This window comes from Lygodium microphyllum, chromosome 5 (assembly GCF_053477565.2).
Source record: "Lygodium microphyllum isolate KBCC chromosome 5, Lygodium_microphyllum_v1.1.10, whole genome shotgun sequence".
NCBI lineage: Eukaryota > Viridiplantae > Streptophyta > Polypodiopsida > Schizaeales > Lygodiaceae > Lygodium > Lygodium microphyllum.
Genome location: NC_141139.1, coordinates 104,212,664 through 104,232,477, shown reverse-complemented (window position 1 = coordinate 104,232,477; position 19,814 = coordinate 104,212,664). Strand labels below are relative to the sequence as shown.

Below are 19,814 nucleotides of genomic sequence, written 5' to 3'. Positions count from 1 at the left end.
ATCCTACCTAGCACAAAAGAAATGAAGCCCATGACCAACAAAATTCAATAATCTTGAAATCTAAGCACCTAAAGTTAAGGGAAATTATCAACAAAGCCCTAAAAGACTTTGGATTCTTATCAAAGGTCAAGAGAGAAATTATAAAAGACTCGTTCTCCAAGGACATAAGGAAGCAATTACATCAAGGTCAAGATCAAACTCAAAGAAATTTTTAGGACATTGATGGGCTACTCTATTATAAAGAACTTCTCTACATTCCTCCCAATGCTTTAGAAGTGGATATATTGAAGAAGTGACATAATCTCCCCTCAACAAGGTATATTGGAATTAGCAAGACAATCAAGTTGGTTTCAAGGGATTTTTGGTGGCTACAAATGTGGAAACTAGTTAAGGACATTATGCGTTCTTGTGACACATGCAATCAAGCTAAAGTTCCTTGTTATCCATCTCATGGCCATCTTCAACCATTGCCTATTCTAAGTAAGCCATGGTCATCCTTATCCATGGACTTCATTATTGAACTACCTTCTTCCAAAGGGTATGATTCTATCTTGGTGGGGGTTGATCAATTTGCAAAAATGACATTCTTTATCCCAACAAGAGATCAATAGAGAAGGGACAACAAAGCTCTACTTGGAACAAGTATATCGGCACCACGGGTTACCGGATGATATTATCTTTGACTGTGGCCCTTAGTTTATACCTAGGTTTTGGAGGAGCCTCTTTAAACTTCTAGGAGTACAAGTGAATCTTCCTTTAGCCAATCATCTATAGAATGATGTACAAACAAAAAGAGTCAATCAAGTCTTAGAGCAATACCTTAGATGCACAATCAATTATCATCAAAACAATTAGGTGGATCTATTACCCCTTGTTGAGTTTGCATATAATAATCTCTCCCATGCATCCACTCAATTCACACCATTCTTTGCTAATTATGGTAAATACCCAAGGATAGACAATCATGTAAGATTACAAGAGAAAAACCCAATTGCTACAGATTTAGCTTAATACCTCTTTGATATTCATAAAGAGTTGCAAGTACATATCAACCAAGCTTAAGAGAAATAAAGATAAGCTTTGCATGCAACATTCATCATACAAATTTGGAGATTAACTTTGGCTTCTTTGGCATGATCTATCTTCTTCTCACCCCTCCCAGAAATTGGATTATTAATGACTTGGTCCCTTCAAGATTCTTGGCCAAGTAAATCTAGTTACATATCGTCTCCAACTTCCCCAATCCATGAAACTTGTCCATTGAAAAAGCTATGATGCAAGTAAATGAAAATGGATACTAGCTTTACATCTTCAAAGAGCCCCTAATAAGTTTGCGAATTTCATCTTCAACATTGAACCAAGCCAAGGCCTACTCAAAAGCACACCACCACCCCTCTTCAAACTTAATGCTAGAAGGAGAGGTAATGTAATGAACACTCAAGTAAGGAGAGACGCTTCGTATGCAAGATGGGATGACCATGTTTGTATGGAGTTTCTAGAAGATTCTAGAAGATATTTGCATCATTACATGTGTCATCGCCATTTCAACATGCCATGTGTTAGCATGCATTCATGCCATGGGTTGATGTACATGTCATACCATGTGGCATCCTCTTATAATGATATGTGTTCCCCTTAACCTCTCTAAGTTATCCCGAGAGCAATCTCCTTACTCTCAAAGACCACTTGCCGTGCCCATAATAAGGGGCAATTGTGCTCTCATTACCTTCATTCATCTATAATTAAAAGCTCATATCCTTGCTTTTTCCTTGCCAATGCGTCATCAATGGTGGCACATCTTTGTACAATATGCTACAATGTGTACTCCTAATATACCTACCGATCATCACCTTAATTTGATGGAGGTGGAGATATGTCAAAGTGGTTCCCATGGTTGCATTACTCATTGTAACCCTTAATGACATGAATTTCTTGGTTGATGTTTATTATACTAAAGATCAACCAAGAACATTATATTGCAAGGGCTATAAATTAGAATGACACCTGGACAACCACTCTAACCATAATTGGTAAGGTTGTTACTATTGCATGATGGACACTTTCATTTTTGGTTGAACATTTCTTTATCGTCCACTAAAAGTGAAGCAATACTAAGCATGCTTTGTGGCTAGCATTTGGCTTTCAGGTCTTATTCGCATTAATCACAATGGTTTATCTTAATGATCCACCCCTTGCCTTGACTACACATGTAATTCTACTATCTATTTATCAACATATAATGATCTACCCCTTGCCTTGAGTGCACATGCAATTCCACTATGTGCTTATCGACACATAATTGAGAAGCCTAAACTCATTCACTATTAATGATTTACTATAACCATGTTAATAAGTCATTTCCACTACTCCAATTGCTTTTTCTAGATCTATAATGCAAGTTGCTAATGGCCAATATTGAGTCAAATTTGATTGTATTTCAGTCTATAATTGATTATAAATTCCAAGGCAATATTTAATCATGCTACACCATTAAACTATTGATCTTTTCTAGGTACCATCTAGGAAATGTAACGTTACTTTTTCATATAAGGGCCAACTTGACAAATAAAGACTTTATCATTGGTACTATAGTCAATTTAGGCTACAATTATTTCTATTGAGTTGCTGATTAACAATTGAAGTGATTAAGATTTTATTATCCACTCACAACTCTTTATACATGGATTCATGGATTATTTAAACTATTGCTAATTATCTCATATATGGTGGTAGTGAATTCTATATAAAATAATAAAATATTACAACTGTGTGAGCTCTCCTTTAATATGCTAAAACATCCCTTTCAATATCTCTACCCCTAAAGTTCCCGATCTACTCACAACAAATGGCCTATTATGGGCTTCCTCTTGCAATTGTAAGTCTTACATTAACCCCTAGTTATTTAAGGTGAACCTCATCCACCAATGTGTCTAGCTACATTCTTACATTCTCTCCATACAAACTTGACACTTTTCTCAAATAGCCTAATGGTCACAAGCAAGGTATACTTGACTTAAGAGAGCAATCAAGATAGCAACTCAACATTGCCCTTGATGCCTATAATGCAAGTATGATTATTTAGTTCTCACTAATTATGCTTTAATTCAATTTTGCAACTAAGTCCTCTCTCAAGCCTGTACTCTTGCTTGAAGCTTATCCCACTAATGTCAATGTTACTATGGTCAATATTACTATGATACATTGACTTAAGATCCAATGTGTCTTTGAGTTTTAATATAAACTTTTCTAACGTTTCAAAACACACATGCACAATTGAAACATAATATGGCCTATAGCAAAAGGAACAATATTAGCATTTTTGAAGAGTAAGAATACACTCAACTAGATACAAGATCCCCAAACATTATTAATCAAATCAAACTAACAAACACTATACATTTCGATGGTAATTGATATAAAAGAGAAAAGGTTATACTAGTTAGGATGATCATGGAAAGTGCATACACAATGTAATATCTATTCAAGATAGAAACACTATATTCTACAATCCTAAATTTGCAACGTTTCATGAATAAGCCTTGTCGCACATGGACGATGGGATATAGATTCCAAAAAATAAGTTTCTACCTTCCAAACTCACGCATGTAAAACTTTAACACTCACCACTCACTAAATTATCTTGATGCCACATGGTAGTGCAAGGTGCCATTTCCTTTAGATCTAAACATATAACTTGATGCTACATGGTAAGGCCCAACTCTAATATTTACATATCATGAACATCCAATTGTATTTGAGTACATATCTTTACCTTTAGCCACCTTGCAATAAGGGATAAACACAAACAACATTACTATCACTAAATCTCAAAAGTATATACCAATGCTTGGATTCTAATATATCATACATTCAATTTTAAGTTCTTGGATTATAATAAGCTTCAAATGAAGAACACCCATACCACCATATGAGACTCATCAATTCTCTTCAATATTCTTGAAACTAAGAATAAAGTTATATAATATCTTTTTAGGAGAGATCTCATTAGAGCAATCTTTAAACTAATAATCACGCTCAAGAAATTCAACTAATTCTTTATCTTCATCAGCCTTGACTTGCGTGACTTGCATCTTTTTCTTTTTGAATAATCTTGAACGAAACATTACAGGTTTGCCTGTTTTTCTTGGTATAGGAGCCTACATGAATGCAAAAGCTTTGAGAGTGAAATAAAAGTTATATATCCACTTCAATCAAAGATTAATTGATTCTAAAGACTACATGCATGTGGTTTGGTGTGGGTGGGTGATGTATGGATGGCACACATGTTCGCATGCACATGTGAGAGTGGGAGTAAGTAGGCATACATGCATGTGTGACATACTAATATTAATGAAAAAAGTGTACATCCAAAGAGCTACAATCTTTTGTGAAACATCCATATTATTAGCCTCTATGAAGTTGCTTCTTTTTTTTCATAGGTACCATTAGAGAAAATATAGATTTAACGTAATAGGAAAACAACTTAGTGAATACCCCTAGGGTCTAACCCTATTGAAAGCCCACTTCAAATGAATTAGAATCAACTTCACCATGTATGTGATAAACTACTTCCTTGCATTATCACTTCTCATGTCACAAAGACCCAAGAACAAATTGCAAGCCAATATCTAACACATGGAGTCAAAAGACTACAAAAAACACATGGCTACAATAAGATAAGGGGATCACGAAGTGGACATGACTAGAGAAGTGTGAATGATGTTCATCCATCTATCTAAGGATCAAATAAGTAAAACCCATTGAACTAGCTTGCGACTCAGTTCTCAAACACTATGACCACAAATAGCCAAGGCCGAATAAAAATAAATGCATTACTTGTTAGCTAGATGTGCCAAAGAGCAATCCAACGGGAAAATCGAAATAGATGAGAATGCTCCAATTGTAAAGTAGCCGTGAACAAACCCAAAAATATAGGATTGCAAGTTGACTTTTCACTAAAGTTCATATTTGAGAAAGAAAACTACATGCCTATCTACCAACGGGGTAAGAAATGAAAAGATAATCAAGATTCTCATCACATGAATTACACAAGAGACATCCACCACTGGAGATCTTGCAAGGGCACCCCATATCCCTTATTGGGAGACCCCCAATAAGAAGCCTCCATATAAAAACTGTCCCTTGATTCAAGCGACAAAGGCAATTTCTTTTAGAAAGGAGTTGTAAGTAATGATCTAAGTTGTTTGCCAAGATGAGTAAGCTAGTTATATTTGGATGTGAATGCAAGGCAAGAAGTTCAATCTATAAATTGCTATATGCTACTTCCTTCTTATGACCTCCTGAAATAGCCCACCCAAGGGGCAATCACCACACAATTTTGAATGAGGACCTATAGGAGTTCTCGAGGCTTGCCATCACGCATCATTCTTTGCCACAGGGGGGAGATGCTATGCATGCAAGATGGAGATGACTTAGGGGATGAGAACTTGTCCCTCCATCATATTCACGATCCCATACTCTCATCATGTCCCATTAGGGTTGCAACTATCCATGCTTGCATATCATCCATCCATAGTGGACTTCCACTTTAATCATGAACAAATCCTTTGCATGGCTACCAACACAAAAGATGTCAATTCCCGAGAGAGAGAGAAAGAAAGAAAGAAAGTTATATTAACGTCTTCTAAAGACCAAAACTAGCCTATGAGACAAACTGTGATACAACTGATGAGGTCCAGCTATCCCAAATAAAAGTGCTGAATGAAAAGCTAAAAACTGGAAACTGAAAATACGGTGCTGTGAGTGTGATAAGTGTCGTGTATGTGTATGTGCGTATGTAGCTCTGGTACTCCAGATAATGGCTACAAAAGGGGAACAAATGTCAGCTGTGATAGGGGAACAACTGTCGGCTATGATAAAGTGGTGCGTTGTGTATATGTAATAGATGCAGGGAGATATACTATCCTGGGATGTAGTAGCAGTCGCTCGTCGAAGTCGCTAATAGCAGGTGATCCCTCCTGGATGCAGGATGTGGTACATCGGCGGTGGAGAAAGAGCAAACTGGAGATCTGAGATCCAATGTGTCGAGTGTCGTCGGATCTCAGTCTGCTGTCGATGTAGATTAAGAATCCTCCGGATCTCCTGTCGGTGTGGCTGTGGGGTCCGAAACCCGCGGATCCTCGTGCGGCGTCGGGTACGCTGGTCCTCAGCCTGCTGTAGTGTGAGCCCGAAGGTCTGGCTGGAGGCTGGTACAGTAGCTCTTACTCTGTCTGTCTGAAAGAACTGTGTAATAGTCGTCTGGGTGGGCCCCCCTCTGACTGGGACCCGCTGTGTGCTCTACTCTCTGATGTGCCATGCCTCTCCCAGAAAACGGCCAAATGATCTCTGATCCATATCAGTCATACATCCCTGAGAGAGAGAGAGAGAGAGAGAGAGAGAGAGAGAGAGAGAGAAAGAGAGACTAGGGGATGAGAACTTGTCCCTCCATCATATTCACGATCTCATACTCTCATCATGTCCCATTAGGGTTGCAACTATCCTTGCTTGCATATCATCCATCCATAGTGGACTTCCACTTTAATCATGAACAAATCCTTTGCATGGCTACCAACACAAAAGATGTCAATTCCGGAGAGAGAGAGAGAGAGAGAGAGAGAGAGAGAGAGAGAGAGAGAGAGAGAGAGAGAGAGAGAGAGAGAGAGAGAGATCCGGAGAGCGCGATGGCGGACCCGTGACCTAGCGACCAAGTCGTCGCATCTGCGCAGCCCCTGCACTCGTCGGTCGTTGCACCGGCCGTCCATCCCTGCGCCCGTCTGGACTTGTCTTGGCTGCGGCCTCACTTGTGGTTGACCCGTTGCCCGGCACCCAGGTTTATCTGCGCGTGTCGGTCCTCTTCTCCGTTGCAGTCCGGTTGCTGCATTCGGGTGGTGCAGTCCAGCCTCTGATCAGAGAGAAGCATAGCTGGCCTGGATATGGCTTTTATTGAACAAACGGTAGCTGCTCTTGGTCCGGATTCTGATACAGAGGAACCGGAGGATATGGTGCCATGTACAGAGGAGATGCCGCCTGCTCCTGACTTTCAGCTTGCGGGTAAACGCTCCAAGCATACGCCCGAAGAGATAATCGGTCATCAGGATCGTTTGTATGCTCAGGCGGCCTCTGATTCTGTGGATTCCCAGGAAATTGACTGGGACCATTTGCTGGAGTTTGCCAATACGTTGCTTGGCGACTATGTCCAGTATAATCATGAAGCTTTTTCTAACGCGGGAACTGAAGAGGTTTTGGAGGCAACGGTGGATCCGAAAACAGTCCTGCGCTCTTTTCAGTGTTTTATGACCGTGCAGTTATACTCTTCTTCACTGGCAGGATCCCAGTGCTTTCCCATATTCGCCAGTGGTTGCACCATTTACTGCAAGGGGAGTGTGTTGAGGAGATTTTTGTTGGACCTCGAGGCTTCTATGAGGTATTGCTGAACTCGGACAAGCATCGGACTAAGCTCCTGTCCAAATTACCATTATTCTTTGATCGCCGCTTGGTCCATGTCGTGCCATGGCACCCTATGGCAGACTTTCAGCGCCTGCTACAACGTGAATGCTCGGTGTGGGTTGAGGTGGAAAATTGCCCAGCTGTTTATTGGCCATTGTTAAAGGATGCCATGGCCGTAGTGGGAACGGTCCTGGTCCCCCCAAGCCTAAGGGCAATGAATAGAAACCGTTTGTGTATGTTATGGGACACTACCAGGAAGAGGCCTGCGTAGCTGCGCCTTAATTGCTCTGGCATGCATCCTTTACATTTTCGCTTGAAATGGGGTAACTTTGCGGGACACTGCTTTTCGTGTGGTAAATTGGGACACTTTATGGCCGAATGCCCAGAGAGGCAACTGTCTTCAGATAATGTGCATGTTGTGCCGCCCAGGGATGACATGGTCCTTGATGCTCCCTCACAGGAGGAAACCCAGCCACCCAGTGTTTTGGATAAAGGTAAACAACAGGTTTTGGGTTTGGATTCTCGTAACAGTGAATGGATAGAGGCACGTCCCAAAAAAGGTAAGAAGTTGGATGCTGCTTTGCCGGATTCTGGGCCTGCTGTGTCACAGGATTCAATGCGCACGTATATGCGCAGGAAAGAAATGTTCTCTTCACAGCATGTTGCGCGTACTATGGCTCCTTCTGCTCCCCGTAATCAGTCTATGAGGAAAGTATATACAGACGGGCCCAAGGGCCCGCCTGCTAAGTTGGCATTTGATTCTAAAGGCAATGTGATTACACCCTGGGATCGTCGTTATCCCTGTGCCACCCCTAAGACAGTGGATATCCCATCTACTTCTAAAGCTGGCCGGCCGAATTCTTTTGCAGTCTTAGCTGATTTTCTGGATGATGGTGTCCTTGACATTCTAGCTGACAAGGTGAAATTGAGGCAAGAGGTGCCTCCTTCCTGATTTTTCTTTTTTCAGATATATGAAGATAGCCACGTGAAATGTGCGAGGCATTTGTTCTCGCCATAAGCAACATGCCATGTGGACTGTCTTGCATGAGAATCAGTGGGATGCCTTGTGTGCGGTGGAGCACAAGAGTCACGGTGATGCAGGAAAAGTGGTGGATTGCCATGGTTTTCGCTTATTTTATGCAGGGACACATGCTGTGCATTATTCTGGAGTGCTTATGATTGTCCATGAGACATATCAGCCTATTCTTATTAAAAATGATGTGCAGGGCCGCTTTGTGGTAATTGAAATTTTATTTGAAGGAGAGATCTTATGGTTGCTGGGCCTCTATGCTCCGAATGACCCTTTATCTCGCCGGGATCTTTGGAAGACTTTGCAGAGCACCATGTCACTTGGCAGAAGGGGTTTCTTGATGGGAGATTTCAATATGTGTGTTGACTCTTCCCAGTCCACTTCAGGGCATTCGGTGATGGATGCTCCGGAAAGTCGGGCGTGGAATGCCTTTGCTCTTGCGGCTCTTAAGCAAGATCTATGGTCTTGGTTACATCCGTCCTCTCCAGGGTTTACTTTTCATTCAGCGCAGTATGCATCTACATGGTCGTGGTTGGACCGAATGTACATCATGCAGGATGATGACTTTCTTCCTGAGATGCTGGAAATGAAAGTATTGCAGCAATATAAATTTGTCCGACCATTTCCCTCTCCAACTTGAGATACTGGCACAACCTATTGCACCCTTTATGCAGTTGTTGGATAGACTCCCTTTACATTTCAACTCTTCTTATTTGAAGCATTCAATCTTTCAGGGCTATATGCAGCAATTGATTGAGAGATTTTTATTGGACTTTGCCTCTGAGGGCACAGTTTCTTTTGAACGACTGGTCTCTAATGTGCAACGGGTCACTCGCCAGTATGGGATATATCATGCCTCTCTTTGTCGGCGGCATCGCCGTGCAGCGGAAGGCTTACTGGCTTTAGTTCATTCGCTTCTGGTGGATACTCCAGATGATGATTTTCTATTATCACTGGCGCAGTGTTTGGCCGATCTTATCAAAGAATTTCAGTTGAAATCCTATCAGAGGCCAAATTACACAATTTGATTGACAATTTGCAAGATAATGCTTGCCAGACTCATAAGTTCTTTCGCGCCTTGCATGCTTCTCCTGCTCGAGAAAATATGACCAGACTTTAGGATTCATAAGGTCGCATGGTTACTGATCCACACACCATTGTCGATATGTGCAGGAATTATTTTCGGGATCTTCTTGGTTCTTCTTCGTCGCCTTCTGACCAGGTTACGTATGCACGTTCAGTTTTCTATGATCTGGTCCGCCATCAGCTTCCACTTGATATGCGAGCTACCTTGGAGGCAGATATTTGTGAGGAGGAGGTTATGGATGTTTTGTTACATCTGCCCAAGGATAAAAGCCCTGGCTGGGATGGCCTCACCAATGAATTCTTTGAGTGCTCGGCTACCCAACTGGTGAAGCCATTGGTGGCTATGTTTCAGCAGGTTTGGGAAACCGGGGTCATGCCTTCCTCATGGAAAGAATGCCTTATCAAATTGCTTCCAAAGGTTCCTTCGCCGTCAATGTTGCAATAGTGGAGACCAATTTCATTGATGGGTTCGATGTATAAAATCTTTTCCAAAGTCCTGGCGAATAGGCTCCACAAGCACCTTCCAGCTATTGTGCATCCTCTTCAATATGGTTTCATTAAGGGACGCAACATTCTGGATAATATCTTAAATGTGCAAATGGCCATTGACTATGCAAGGCACTCTAGCCAAGAAGTGGTATTGATTCAGTTGGATCTGGAAAAGGCCTTTGACTATTTAGATTGGTCTTTCATTGCTGAACTTATATCCGCTATGGGTTTTGGTGTGCGGATGTCCCGATTGATCTACACCATCAGTGCTGAGGCTTCTTCGCGTGTTATGCTCAATGGTGGGTTTACAGAGCCATTTGTCCTTGCACGCTCGGTGAGACAGGGTTGCCTTTTGAGTCCTCTCTTCTTTGCCCTGGCGACTCACCCGGTTCTTTCAATGTTATCTTCAGTGGCAGCTTCTGATCAGCTAGCCGGATTGTCTCTTCCTTTGGGGCAGCACTTCATTAGCCAATCTTTGGCTGATGATAGCTTTATGATTTTGCGTGCAGACAAGGACAACATTCGCAAGGCATTGGATGTTTGGACACTCTTTGGTCATGCTTCGGGTCTTCGCATCAATGCCTTCAAATTAGCCATTCTCAGCTGCACGGAGTCGGATTTACAGTCATTGGGTTGGCAGGGTCAGGTTGTTCCCCGTGGCTCCATTGTCAGACATCTTGGGTACCCGTTGGGTGTTGATGTTTGGCCAAAGCAGCTACTGGAGTGGATTTCACAGAAACTGGCACCTAAGTTTATGTATTGGAAGTCGCAAGTGTGGCCCTTTCATGTCCGCCTCAAAGTGGCGCAAATAATTATGCTGCCAATGCTCACATATTTCTTGCCATTGCTGCCCTAGACTCCTACTACTTTGAAGGCTCTCACTCGCCCTATTCGTTTCATGTTATGGAAAAAGGATTCATTGCACGTAGGTATTTCGTGGATTTCGTGGTCACATACATGTACCCCCAAACGCTTGGGTGGTGGGGCTATTTTGGATGCTGAAACTCATATGCTGGCCCTTCATTGGTCACTTTTTCGCGCTATGTGCGTGGATCATCACCCTGGACCATTATAGCCCGTTATTTTCTGGAGGACAACAGGCTTCGACATGGCAATACACAAATTCGGGGCTCTTGGTGGCATGTCCTTAATGTAGACTCTCGGTTTTCCAGCCCCGCCTCCTCTCTATTATTGTATTTGGTCGGCTCCTGGAAAGCGGTGCTCCAAAAGGCGAGTTGGCATCCAGCGGAGGACCGCTTGCATGCTAACTCCTTTCAACTGGAATTGTTGGCAGTCTCAAGATTACTTTCGTGGGAAGACAAACATGAGCTTCGACCAAAATTTAACCGCATGGCCCGTCTGGGGGCGTCTTCAGTTGCGGACGCCACCCTTGCCAGTCGTAATGTCTTCGCATCGTTTCGTACGGCCAGGAGACTTTTCAGAATCCCGCGTGGCTACCATGACTTATGGGAGCAGCTTCTGCTGGTACTTCAGGACAAGCAACCTTTTCCTGCCCTTGCGGTGGATCGCCCCTGGCAGAACTGGGACCTTGTAGGCCAGTTGAGTCTGGAAAAGGCCTCTGCTAATCAGGTGTATCATCTTCTGATGAAAGATCATCAATGGCTGGCTGTTAAAGCTAATTCTGTATGGGGTTTGCGGAAATCTCAGTCATGGTGGAAGGCAACGGTGATGGAGGGCTGGTTGAATAAGACACCGTTCAAATCCAAGGTCTTTCTTTGGCGGGTGATGATTGGTGGTCTTCCTCTTGCCTCGGCCCTTTCCAAGCGTCGAATCTTGAATGGTAATTGTTTCTTCTGTACCAACACTGTGGAATCAGCCCAGCAACGATTTATTTCTTGCCCGCTGGCCAAGAGGATCTGGTCGCTCTTGTCACAAGTTTGGCGTACAGTGGTGGGGTCCTCGCTCACCTCTTTCGATTGGGTTTTTGTGCGACCAAAATACCCCACACCGCCACAGTTGCATATGAAGATCTTGTTTCACTTCTTCACATTCTGGGGATGCTGGCACAATTGGACCACTCGGAATGCCTTTCTTTTTGATTCCGCCTCTAATGTACCGAAACACATTGCCCGGCTTAAAGGTCTCTTGCATTGGCAGATAGATCTCATTCGGCACTCGGACTTGCTCCCTCGGGAGGACTTGCTTACCTGGCATATGGCAATTTCCGCTGGGTCTTTGCCATCAATTGTGTAACTTTTGTGTGGCTTAGTACTGGGATCTTACACGTTGGCTTAGAGTCCTAGTGTATCTTGTAATCATGAAAACTTGTACTCTTTTTTCGTAATTAATACAATTACCTTTTACGAAAAAAAAAAAAGAGAGAGAGCTTCAGATAGTTGATGTCAACCCCCACATTTTGTTATTTGAGCTTACATGCTAATTCAGTGAGGCTTTATATATAGCAATAAGTATAGCTTTTTCATTGTCATAGCCTACATAGAGAGCTTTTCTGGAGTTAATACCTCAAAGTGGTCATTCTGATGATAGTGTCACAAGACTCAAGCTCATTTATAGAGAGAGGTGGCATTATGAACCACCACTGACATACACATGTAGTTTTTAACCACCTTATACAACGAAAGAAGAGAGCTTTCTTAGCCCAGTTGAAGAGAGACTTATATTAGTTGTTCTTGAGGCAAGACTATAGAGAAGCTTGCTGCCTTTTTGGAGAGCATTGCTCATCCACACCCATTTCATCTTCTTATGCATGGAGGCAATTTGCATCCAGCCTACACCAATGGCAAGCCAACCTCCTCTCGTTCCATTGGAGCCTTATCCATAGACATATATCTGTAATATAGAGCATGGCTAGAAAGGCTATTCTCAAGCCTCCCAAATGATCATGATAGCTTGGTGGCAAAGTAGATGCATACCACATGTACGGTGGTAGGACTTCCCACATATGTTTAACACAGCTATATGTGATGGCTTTCCAGAGAGCTAAAGCACTAATACAATTTTTTCTCATACTCAAGTACGGTGATCCTACCTTACCTCTACTAATTACAATACTATTATGGTTGGTCATGCATTGGCAAGGTTATATGTCTCCGTTCTCAAAGCATGAGCTGAGCCATTGTGCAAAGAGAGCGAGTCTCCTAGCACAAGGACATGCTGGATTTAAAAGAGGCTTCTTTACATTGGATCATATCCAAACACTTAAGAGCAATTTTTAAGGAGAGCTTGTGGAGATGGATTTATTGTTGCTTTGTGAATTTCCACCATACTCTTTATAAACTTCAAGCTGTACTGATAGACAGGTTATAAGACATGGGAGCACTAAGAGAGCTCGACTGGGGAATTCTCACACTATATGAGTGTGATTGGATGAGTTCAAACATCTCAGAGTATATCAACACTTATTCATCCACAATAGGGATTTCCTCTCTCTTTGATACTTTGGACTATGTATGGATAAGATCTCTGGCTACATCTCCTTGAGGAGGGAATACAAAAACTCCACGAACAAGTACTTGGATACATCTCTTACTATATGCACATGACATGTGTTGAAATCTGATTCTCCACAAGGGCTACTATTGAAATTAAAAATTTCGAGACATAAAATGTCTACATGGAATAGGATGCGATGTTTATGGTAAAAAAATTGAAGGTTTGGAGCCTTTTAAGAAACATAATAAAGTCACAAACATGCCATTTTGAGTGTTGATCAAGCGTAATCACGTGAGCCATTTCAATAAAACTTGTTACACGTAAAAAGGGACCTACACTAGCCCTTTCAATCATCCCGTTCATGTCCCTGTTCCCGTTTTTGTTCCGGTTTCCCTCAACTATGCTTGAGGAGAGCAATAGAGAATAGATTGTCACAAGGCTATGCGGCTCTAGGGTCGATGGAGAGCTGATGTGCACCCATACAGTTTCAGGAGCCTCGGACAAAGCTTTGGCTCTTCTACACTTGGTCACACCAACACTTCTGTATGGGGCCCCCATATGGGGATCAAGCCTCTACCATATGAGAAGAGCCACACAGGATCAAGCACTAGCGGGGGGGCAGATATATGAGGGGTGGGAGCTAATGGAGGGACCCCTAGTACTGATGATTTCATGGATGATTCGAAGCAAGTCCTTGGTACCACATAAGATTATCAAAGAAACGATGGGAGCACCACCCATGGTGGCAGAGGCCCTCTTCTAGATGATGACTTTCCTGGACAGGCACTGGAGCTTGCCAAGATAGAGATACTCCCAAAAGATACTCCTAACTCGCACTGGAGTCATCTAGACAACTAGCATTATAGGGGGATACAGAATGACGGTATTCTCAAACAGAGGCATGGTTACAGTTATGTGGATTACACATGGATCACCTCCCACAACTACAATAAATGTTGGATTGCCCTCACTTGAAACTCAGCCGAGAGGAGCTGAACAGCATCATTTGGATGGACACTATTCAAATACACACACCTACTAAGGATCTGGGGATGAAGATGGCTTTCTGTTAGAAGCATCTTCTACACATATCATCCGATTGCTTTGTTGTCCACCTGAGATATATGGATGCACACTTGTCTCATGGTGTACAATGCGACACATTGGACAACTCCATACATCCTCACACCGACTCCAGATCAAGATAGTTAGATATGACACAAACTCCCCCTCCCCCCCCCCCCCCCCGCCGGATGATAGGATTTGCCAACTTTGTCAGCTCGAGCGAGAGACAGAGGAGCCCTACTTATACTATGAGATCGGAGGGTGCTTCCATTGCTTGTTTAGAGAGGGATTTGGACTACTATCTAGGGTTATGGATTTCCTAGATCAGAGATGTCTCCAGCTCTTCTTACTGGAGCTATGCCACCACAGAGTGCACATCTTACAAAACCAGCAGCAAAGACACGGAGCCACACACCAATGCGCACTCATGGAGTTCTACAGAGCATCGATTACTCCCTCCACTACAAAGCCCTCATCAATTTGCCCACCACAGGGAACCACCATAGACACAACCACAGAGAGATGCAGAGCCTGTTGCTCATGCCTAGCTGGTCCACATGCCCACAAGAGGCATCATCCTACAGATACAAAGGATACTACACCATCACCAGGGGACCCTACCTCGCTGCTTCAGCCTCTCTATGCTAGATAGACCCATGCGGGATATCCTAGGATGAGGATTATCCCTATCCATGGAGGAGCCACCTCATACAAGGAATCATACTACAATCACAGAACCCCCTTGCCACAACAATAATCCCCAAAAATGACCAGTATGACCTAGATACTAGTGATTGACAAGCAATTTGTGTCATTTAGCTATGCCACCAATCCAAGATAAGTTAAAAGAGACAAGCATATTTGGTTGTAAGTTAGCAAACAAAGGCATTTTACCCAAGATTCAATAACGGTTGTGTCGATTTGTTACAAAAGAGCACATATAGGAAATAAACCCATGCACCTACCTAACCAATAGATAAAAAATAAAAGGTTGAGGAGAAGTCTCATTGCATGTGGTGCAAAAAAATGTATGCCATGGAAAATCATACAATGCTCTAGACAAGAAGCTTGCTTTGGTAGGGAATGTTTGACTCCCACAGTTGAAACTAAGTTGTCCTACCACTTAGATTTACTGTGCCTGCACAACCAACCATTATTTTCTATTTCACTATGTGATGGGGCTTATTGGCTAAGGGTTTTACAAACCCTCTAGATGCACAGAAGCCCAATCCAACCAGGAGATGAATCCTCTAATCTTGGCAATGGCAATGCTGTCCATCCATTTCTCCAATTCAGTCCATATCAAACTGCAACTCCTAGAATCAGACAGTGTTGGTGAATATGGCAAAAGTAAACCCTAGACTGGTGACTATGGCAGGAGTAAAGCACCTCATGCATGGTTCTGAAGGGCATTGATAATTTCAACACCAACAAGACTCAAGACCAAGATACCCTAGTGGCTGAGCAATTTTTGTATACCAAGGACACAATGGCTTCGTTCTTGGCATACTTGTTTAATAGAGCCATTTGGGAGAACTTTCTAGGAGCTAGTCAAAAAGCACAATTGTGGCACTTATCAAGATCAAAGACCCTATGATGCCTAACAATTATCAGACTGTCATGGTTGGGCACAACCTAGCCTAGATCTATGGCTGTATCCTTGAGCATCAGTTGAGTCTTTGAATGGAGAAGTATAGAGACAAAGCCTTGGATTATGGCTGTATCCTTGGATTATGGCTAAGCTCATAATCCAAGGTAGTGAAGACCACTTGCCTCTTTAGGGAGGATTTTGGATCCCTACACAAGAATAGGGAGCTTGAGGAAACAAGATGTTTGGGGCTATTCCTATCAAAGCTCGAGCAACGAAGGGAGGCCCTTTTGAGAGACATGACAGCACCACCATTGAACCAACCCAAATAGAGAGCCTTGATTGACTTCTTTTCCAGGGCAAGTACCAATACCAGCACCCTCTCCATTTTCTGACAGGAGATAGCTCCTCTAGGCTGGTCTAGGCCATTGTCAAGAGGGGTTACCTTCAAGCAAGTCATGGCCCTGGGTAGAGTGAGACACCTCAAAGCTCCTCTGAGACAGCCCCACAATCCTTATCGCTGATAGATCCAATCCATCATCACACATCATAGGAGGTTCCATTGAGATAACTAACCTCAACATGATGGAGTAGATCTTACCGCACCACATGTAACAGATATTGCAGCCAGACCAACCTTGTGGCACCATTACTCCAACCTTTTTTTGTCACTTTCACATTTTCAAAGATATAGGAGCTTCGTAAGACATGAACATGCATGTTCCATCCCACCAAAGATTTAAGAGACATGATTAAGGGATCATTAATGCCTGACACCTTGAACTATGAAAGAGATTGAGTCCAGACATTTAGGGTAAATGTAGAGTTGTTTTCTTGATAGGATTGTGTACCTATAACCAGAGAAAAACCTTTTGGCTAACCCCTAGTTAAATCAGAAACCAAATAACTAAGCTCTCAAGAAAAATCACTATGGTTAATCAATCTTTTCTTATAACGGTTACATTTCACGGCCACTTGATTCTTTTGCATGGCTGTGGTAGCATTTATATTTGCACAACCATTCAAACCTCTTGTATGCCAGCTTTCTCAAGTTGCACAGATCAGTGTGGCTTCCTAGCTGCGCTAATTGGGGAAAATATTGTTTCACTCTCTGGCCATCTGAGTATTCAGCAATCACTTTTCTGCAGGAGAGGCATTCAAATGGCCGACAAGGAGATTCCACTTCGTATGGTTTAGAAGAAGAGCCAGCACCATTGCTTGGCAGACCTGGAATATTTCATTCTTCTGATATATAAAATTCTACAAGCACATTGGTTCCAACGAAGAAGTATGTCAAAGAGATTGACAGCATACATCAAGATGAGGATCTGTCCATTTGCCTCATTGGCAAAGCCAAAAGGTTTCCAAGTTTACACAGAATAGACAAACTCACAAGAGACGGTAAGCATGCTTGCCTATGCTTAACAGGAAAGGACTTTACTATGTTGCTCCTAACCTATTGCATTCATTGTGGAATAAATACATTGTAAAAAGGTTTATGTGACTTGAACTATTGTGGAATCAAAGGGGTACATCCTGTAAATGCCACATGTAACTGGATGCAGGGTGATTACAAGCCTGTGGGATCAACTGGCCAGTATGGGGCCACCTTTTTTTGTCTCTGTGCCCTCAGTGTTTCCATCCTGAGAAGTTAGGCTAATAATGCAATCTTCTGTAGTTGTCATGTAAATTATGTTTCTTCTCTCTTGCACAACAGAGATAGTTGGCATTCATGTCCCTTCTCAATACCCCATAAAAATTTGTTTTGTAATCGTGCCTTATTATGTGCAAAGCAAAGTATAGAATAGCTTACGTGTGCACGCTCTAGACTTCTCTCTGCTCTTTTCTCTTGCTCAGCTCGCTGTTTTTCCATTTTTTCTTCCCGCAGAGCAAGTCGTCTTTGCTTCTCTCGTGCTTTCTCTGTTTGCTCAATAAATTCAGTGGGTATACCTTCTAAAGCTGCAATACTCTCTTCAAGCTTTGCCTGTGGATTTATAGCATCAGACTAGCAATAAGTTTTTCCACCTTAAAATTAATGCATTTGAAATACCCATTTGCAAACATCTGAGAATGATACTTAAGTATGTCATGCAATACCAGCACATATCACACTATTCATAGTCTATTCATCCTATAAGCTTGACAAGGGCAAAACTTCTTACCAAGGTGTGCTTGCATACATCACAGGGAAAAGCATTGGGACAATAATCTGCTAATAAACTTTGCCACATTCTTGTAAACATGCTGCTGCAGTCATGCTTTCAAGGCGACTAATCTTCCTATTTCTTAAGTATTGGTCTATAAACATGGTTGGTACCCAATGCCTAAGGCCAGCCATTGAGCACATGGAAATAGTTCCTAAATACACTTCTTTGCTTTCAACAACCCCATTAGAATACCAACAGCTATACACATAGTATGATTAACAAATACATCTAAATCAATGAAGCTTTGATGCTGTGTTTTTAAAAGTTAGCTCCAACAAAAATGTACTGCAAATATCTGCATAAATTACTTTCGAGCCTTGAAAGAAAGGCAAATATTAAAACCTCTATATTGGTGAGCTTTTGAAGCGTTCCAAGTGATGGATCCTCCTCTAGTCCACACCTTGCATGAATCTCAGAAACTTTTGTGGATATCTCTTCAAAGGAAACATCATACTTCTTATCAACCATGTTCACATTTGTTTTGTTCTGTAGGTTACTCTGCCTTTCCTCTTCCGTCTTCACTGCTAGTTTGATTGCCTATTCATATGTTCAAAACATGTCTAGTGTTCTATCTATTAAGCTGTAACATGAGGTACTTTTTGTCACATGGAAGAACAGAAGAGAGAATCTACAAATAATTACCTCAAGCTGTGCACGCAAGTTTGCAATTTTAGTCTCGTTTTTGTTCTTTGTATCATTGAACCTTGTCTTGAGGTCTTCCAATCCAGTCTCTATATCTTGAGACTCTTGCATTAGAAGAAGGTTTTTCTCTTCTAGCTCTCTAAAAATCTCGAGCAGCTGTTCTTGACACATCACAAGTATGAATAAGAGTCTCCCCTTCCTCACTCCCTGCTCCCTCTTCTTTGTGGATCAGCTTAATGTGATGCAACTCAAGAAGAAAGTGGAAGTAGCCAAGGTCAAAGCTGCTAGATCAGTGGGGAAACTTGCCAGTGTGTAGAAAAGATGGATAATTTAGAGATTACATAAACCATGGACACAAGCAATGACTCTCCCTTGGTGCAAGGGCTGTTGTGTGATATAACATGTAACTAAACTCAGGTTTGGGGTGTTTTCTTTCCAAGGTTACTGATTCCAAGCACACCCAAAGTGGAACATAATGATACATCCTGTCCCTTGGAACTTAGCCCTTCCAGACATTTAAAGAGGACATTGATCTAACCATAACTCTAACTCCCTCCCTTCCTCTCTATATTTCTATTTGTAGATGAGCTGAATTGGATGCAACTCAAGGAGAAGAAACTGGAACTAGTCAAGGTCAAAGCTGCTAGATAAGTAGGAAAATTGGGCAATGGGCAGTGGATATAGAAGGTGGATCATTGAGAGATCACATAAAACCACGAGCACCACAATGATCTCCCTTGGTGCAGGTGCCTTATTATTCAAATTCAAAACATGCCACCAAAGGCCTAGATTCTAGTGCAACCATGTGAGATGGCAATTTCCTTAATAAAAGCCATTGCAATGTCTG

General features: G+C 42.2%; 1 protein-coding gene across 7 annotated transcripts in view; it reads right to left on the bottom strand.

Annotated features, from left to right (window-relative positions):
• Window positions 1–3,706: 3,706 nt before the first annotated feature.
• The window catches only part of LOC148036231 (cilia- and flagella-associated protein 100-like), a 209,341-nt gene continuing 193,233 nt past the window's right edge, over window positions 3,707–19,814 (bottom strand). For 6 of the 7 annotated variants that reach the window (XM_087678227.1, XM_087678225.1, XM_087678226.1 and 3 more), the window contains 4 exons: window positions 18,968–19,123; window positions 18,668–18,862; window positions 17,932–18,102; window positions 3,707–4,157 (listed from right to left, as the gene is read on the bottom strand). In XM_087678227.1, the coding sequence (XP_087534353.1) occupies window positions 4,023–4,157; window positions 17,932–18,102; window positions 18,668–18,862; window positions 18,968–19,123 (657 nt within the window). In that variant the 3' untranslated portion in view covers window positions 3,707–4,022. The remainder of the gene's footprint in view (window positions 4,158–17,931; window positions 18,103–18,667; window positions 18,863–18,967; window positions 19,124–19,814) is intronic. The other variant, XM_087678231.1, reaches the window with a different exon arrangement.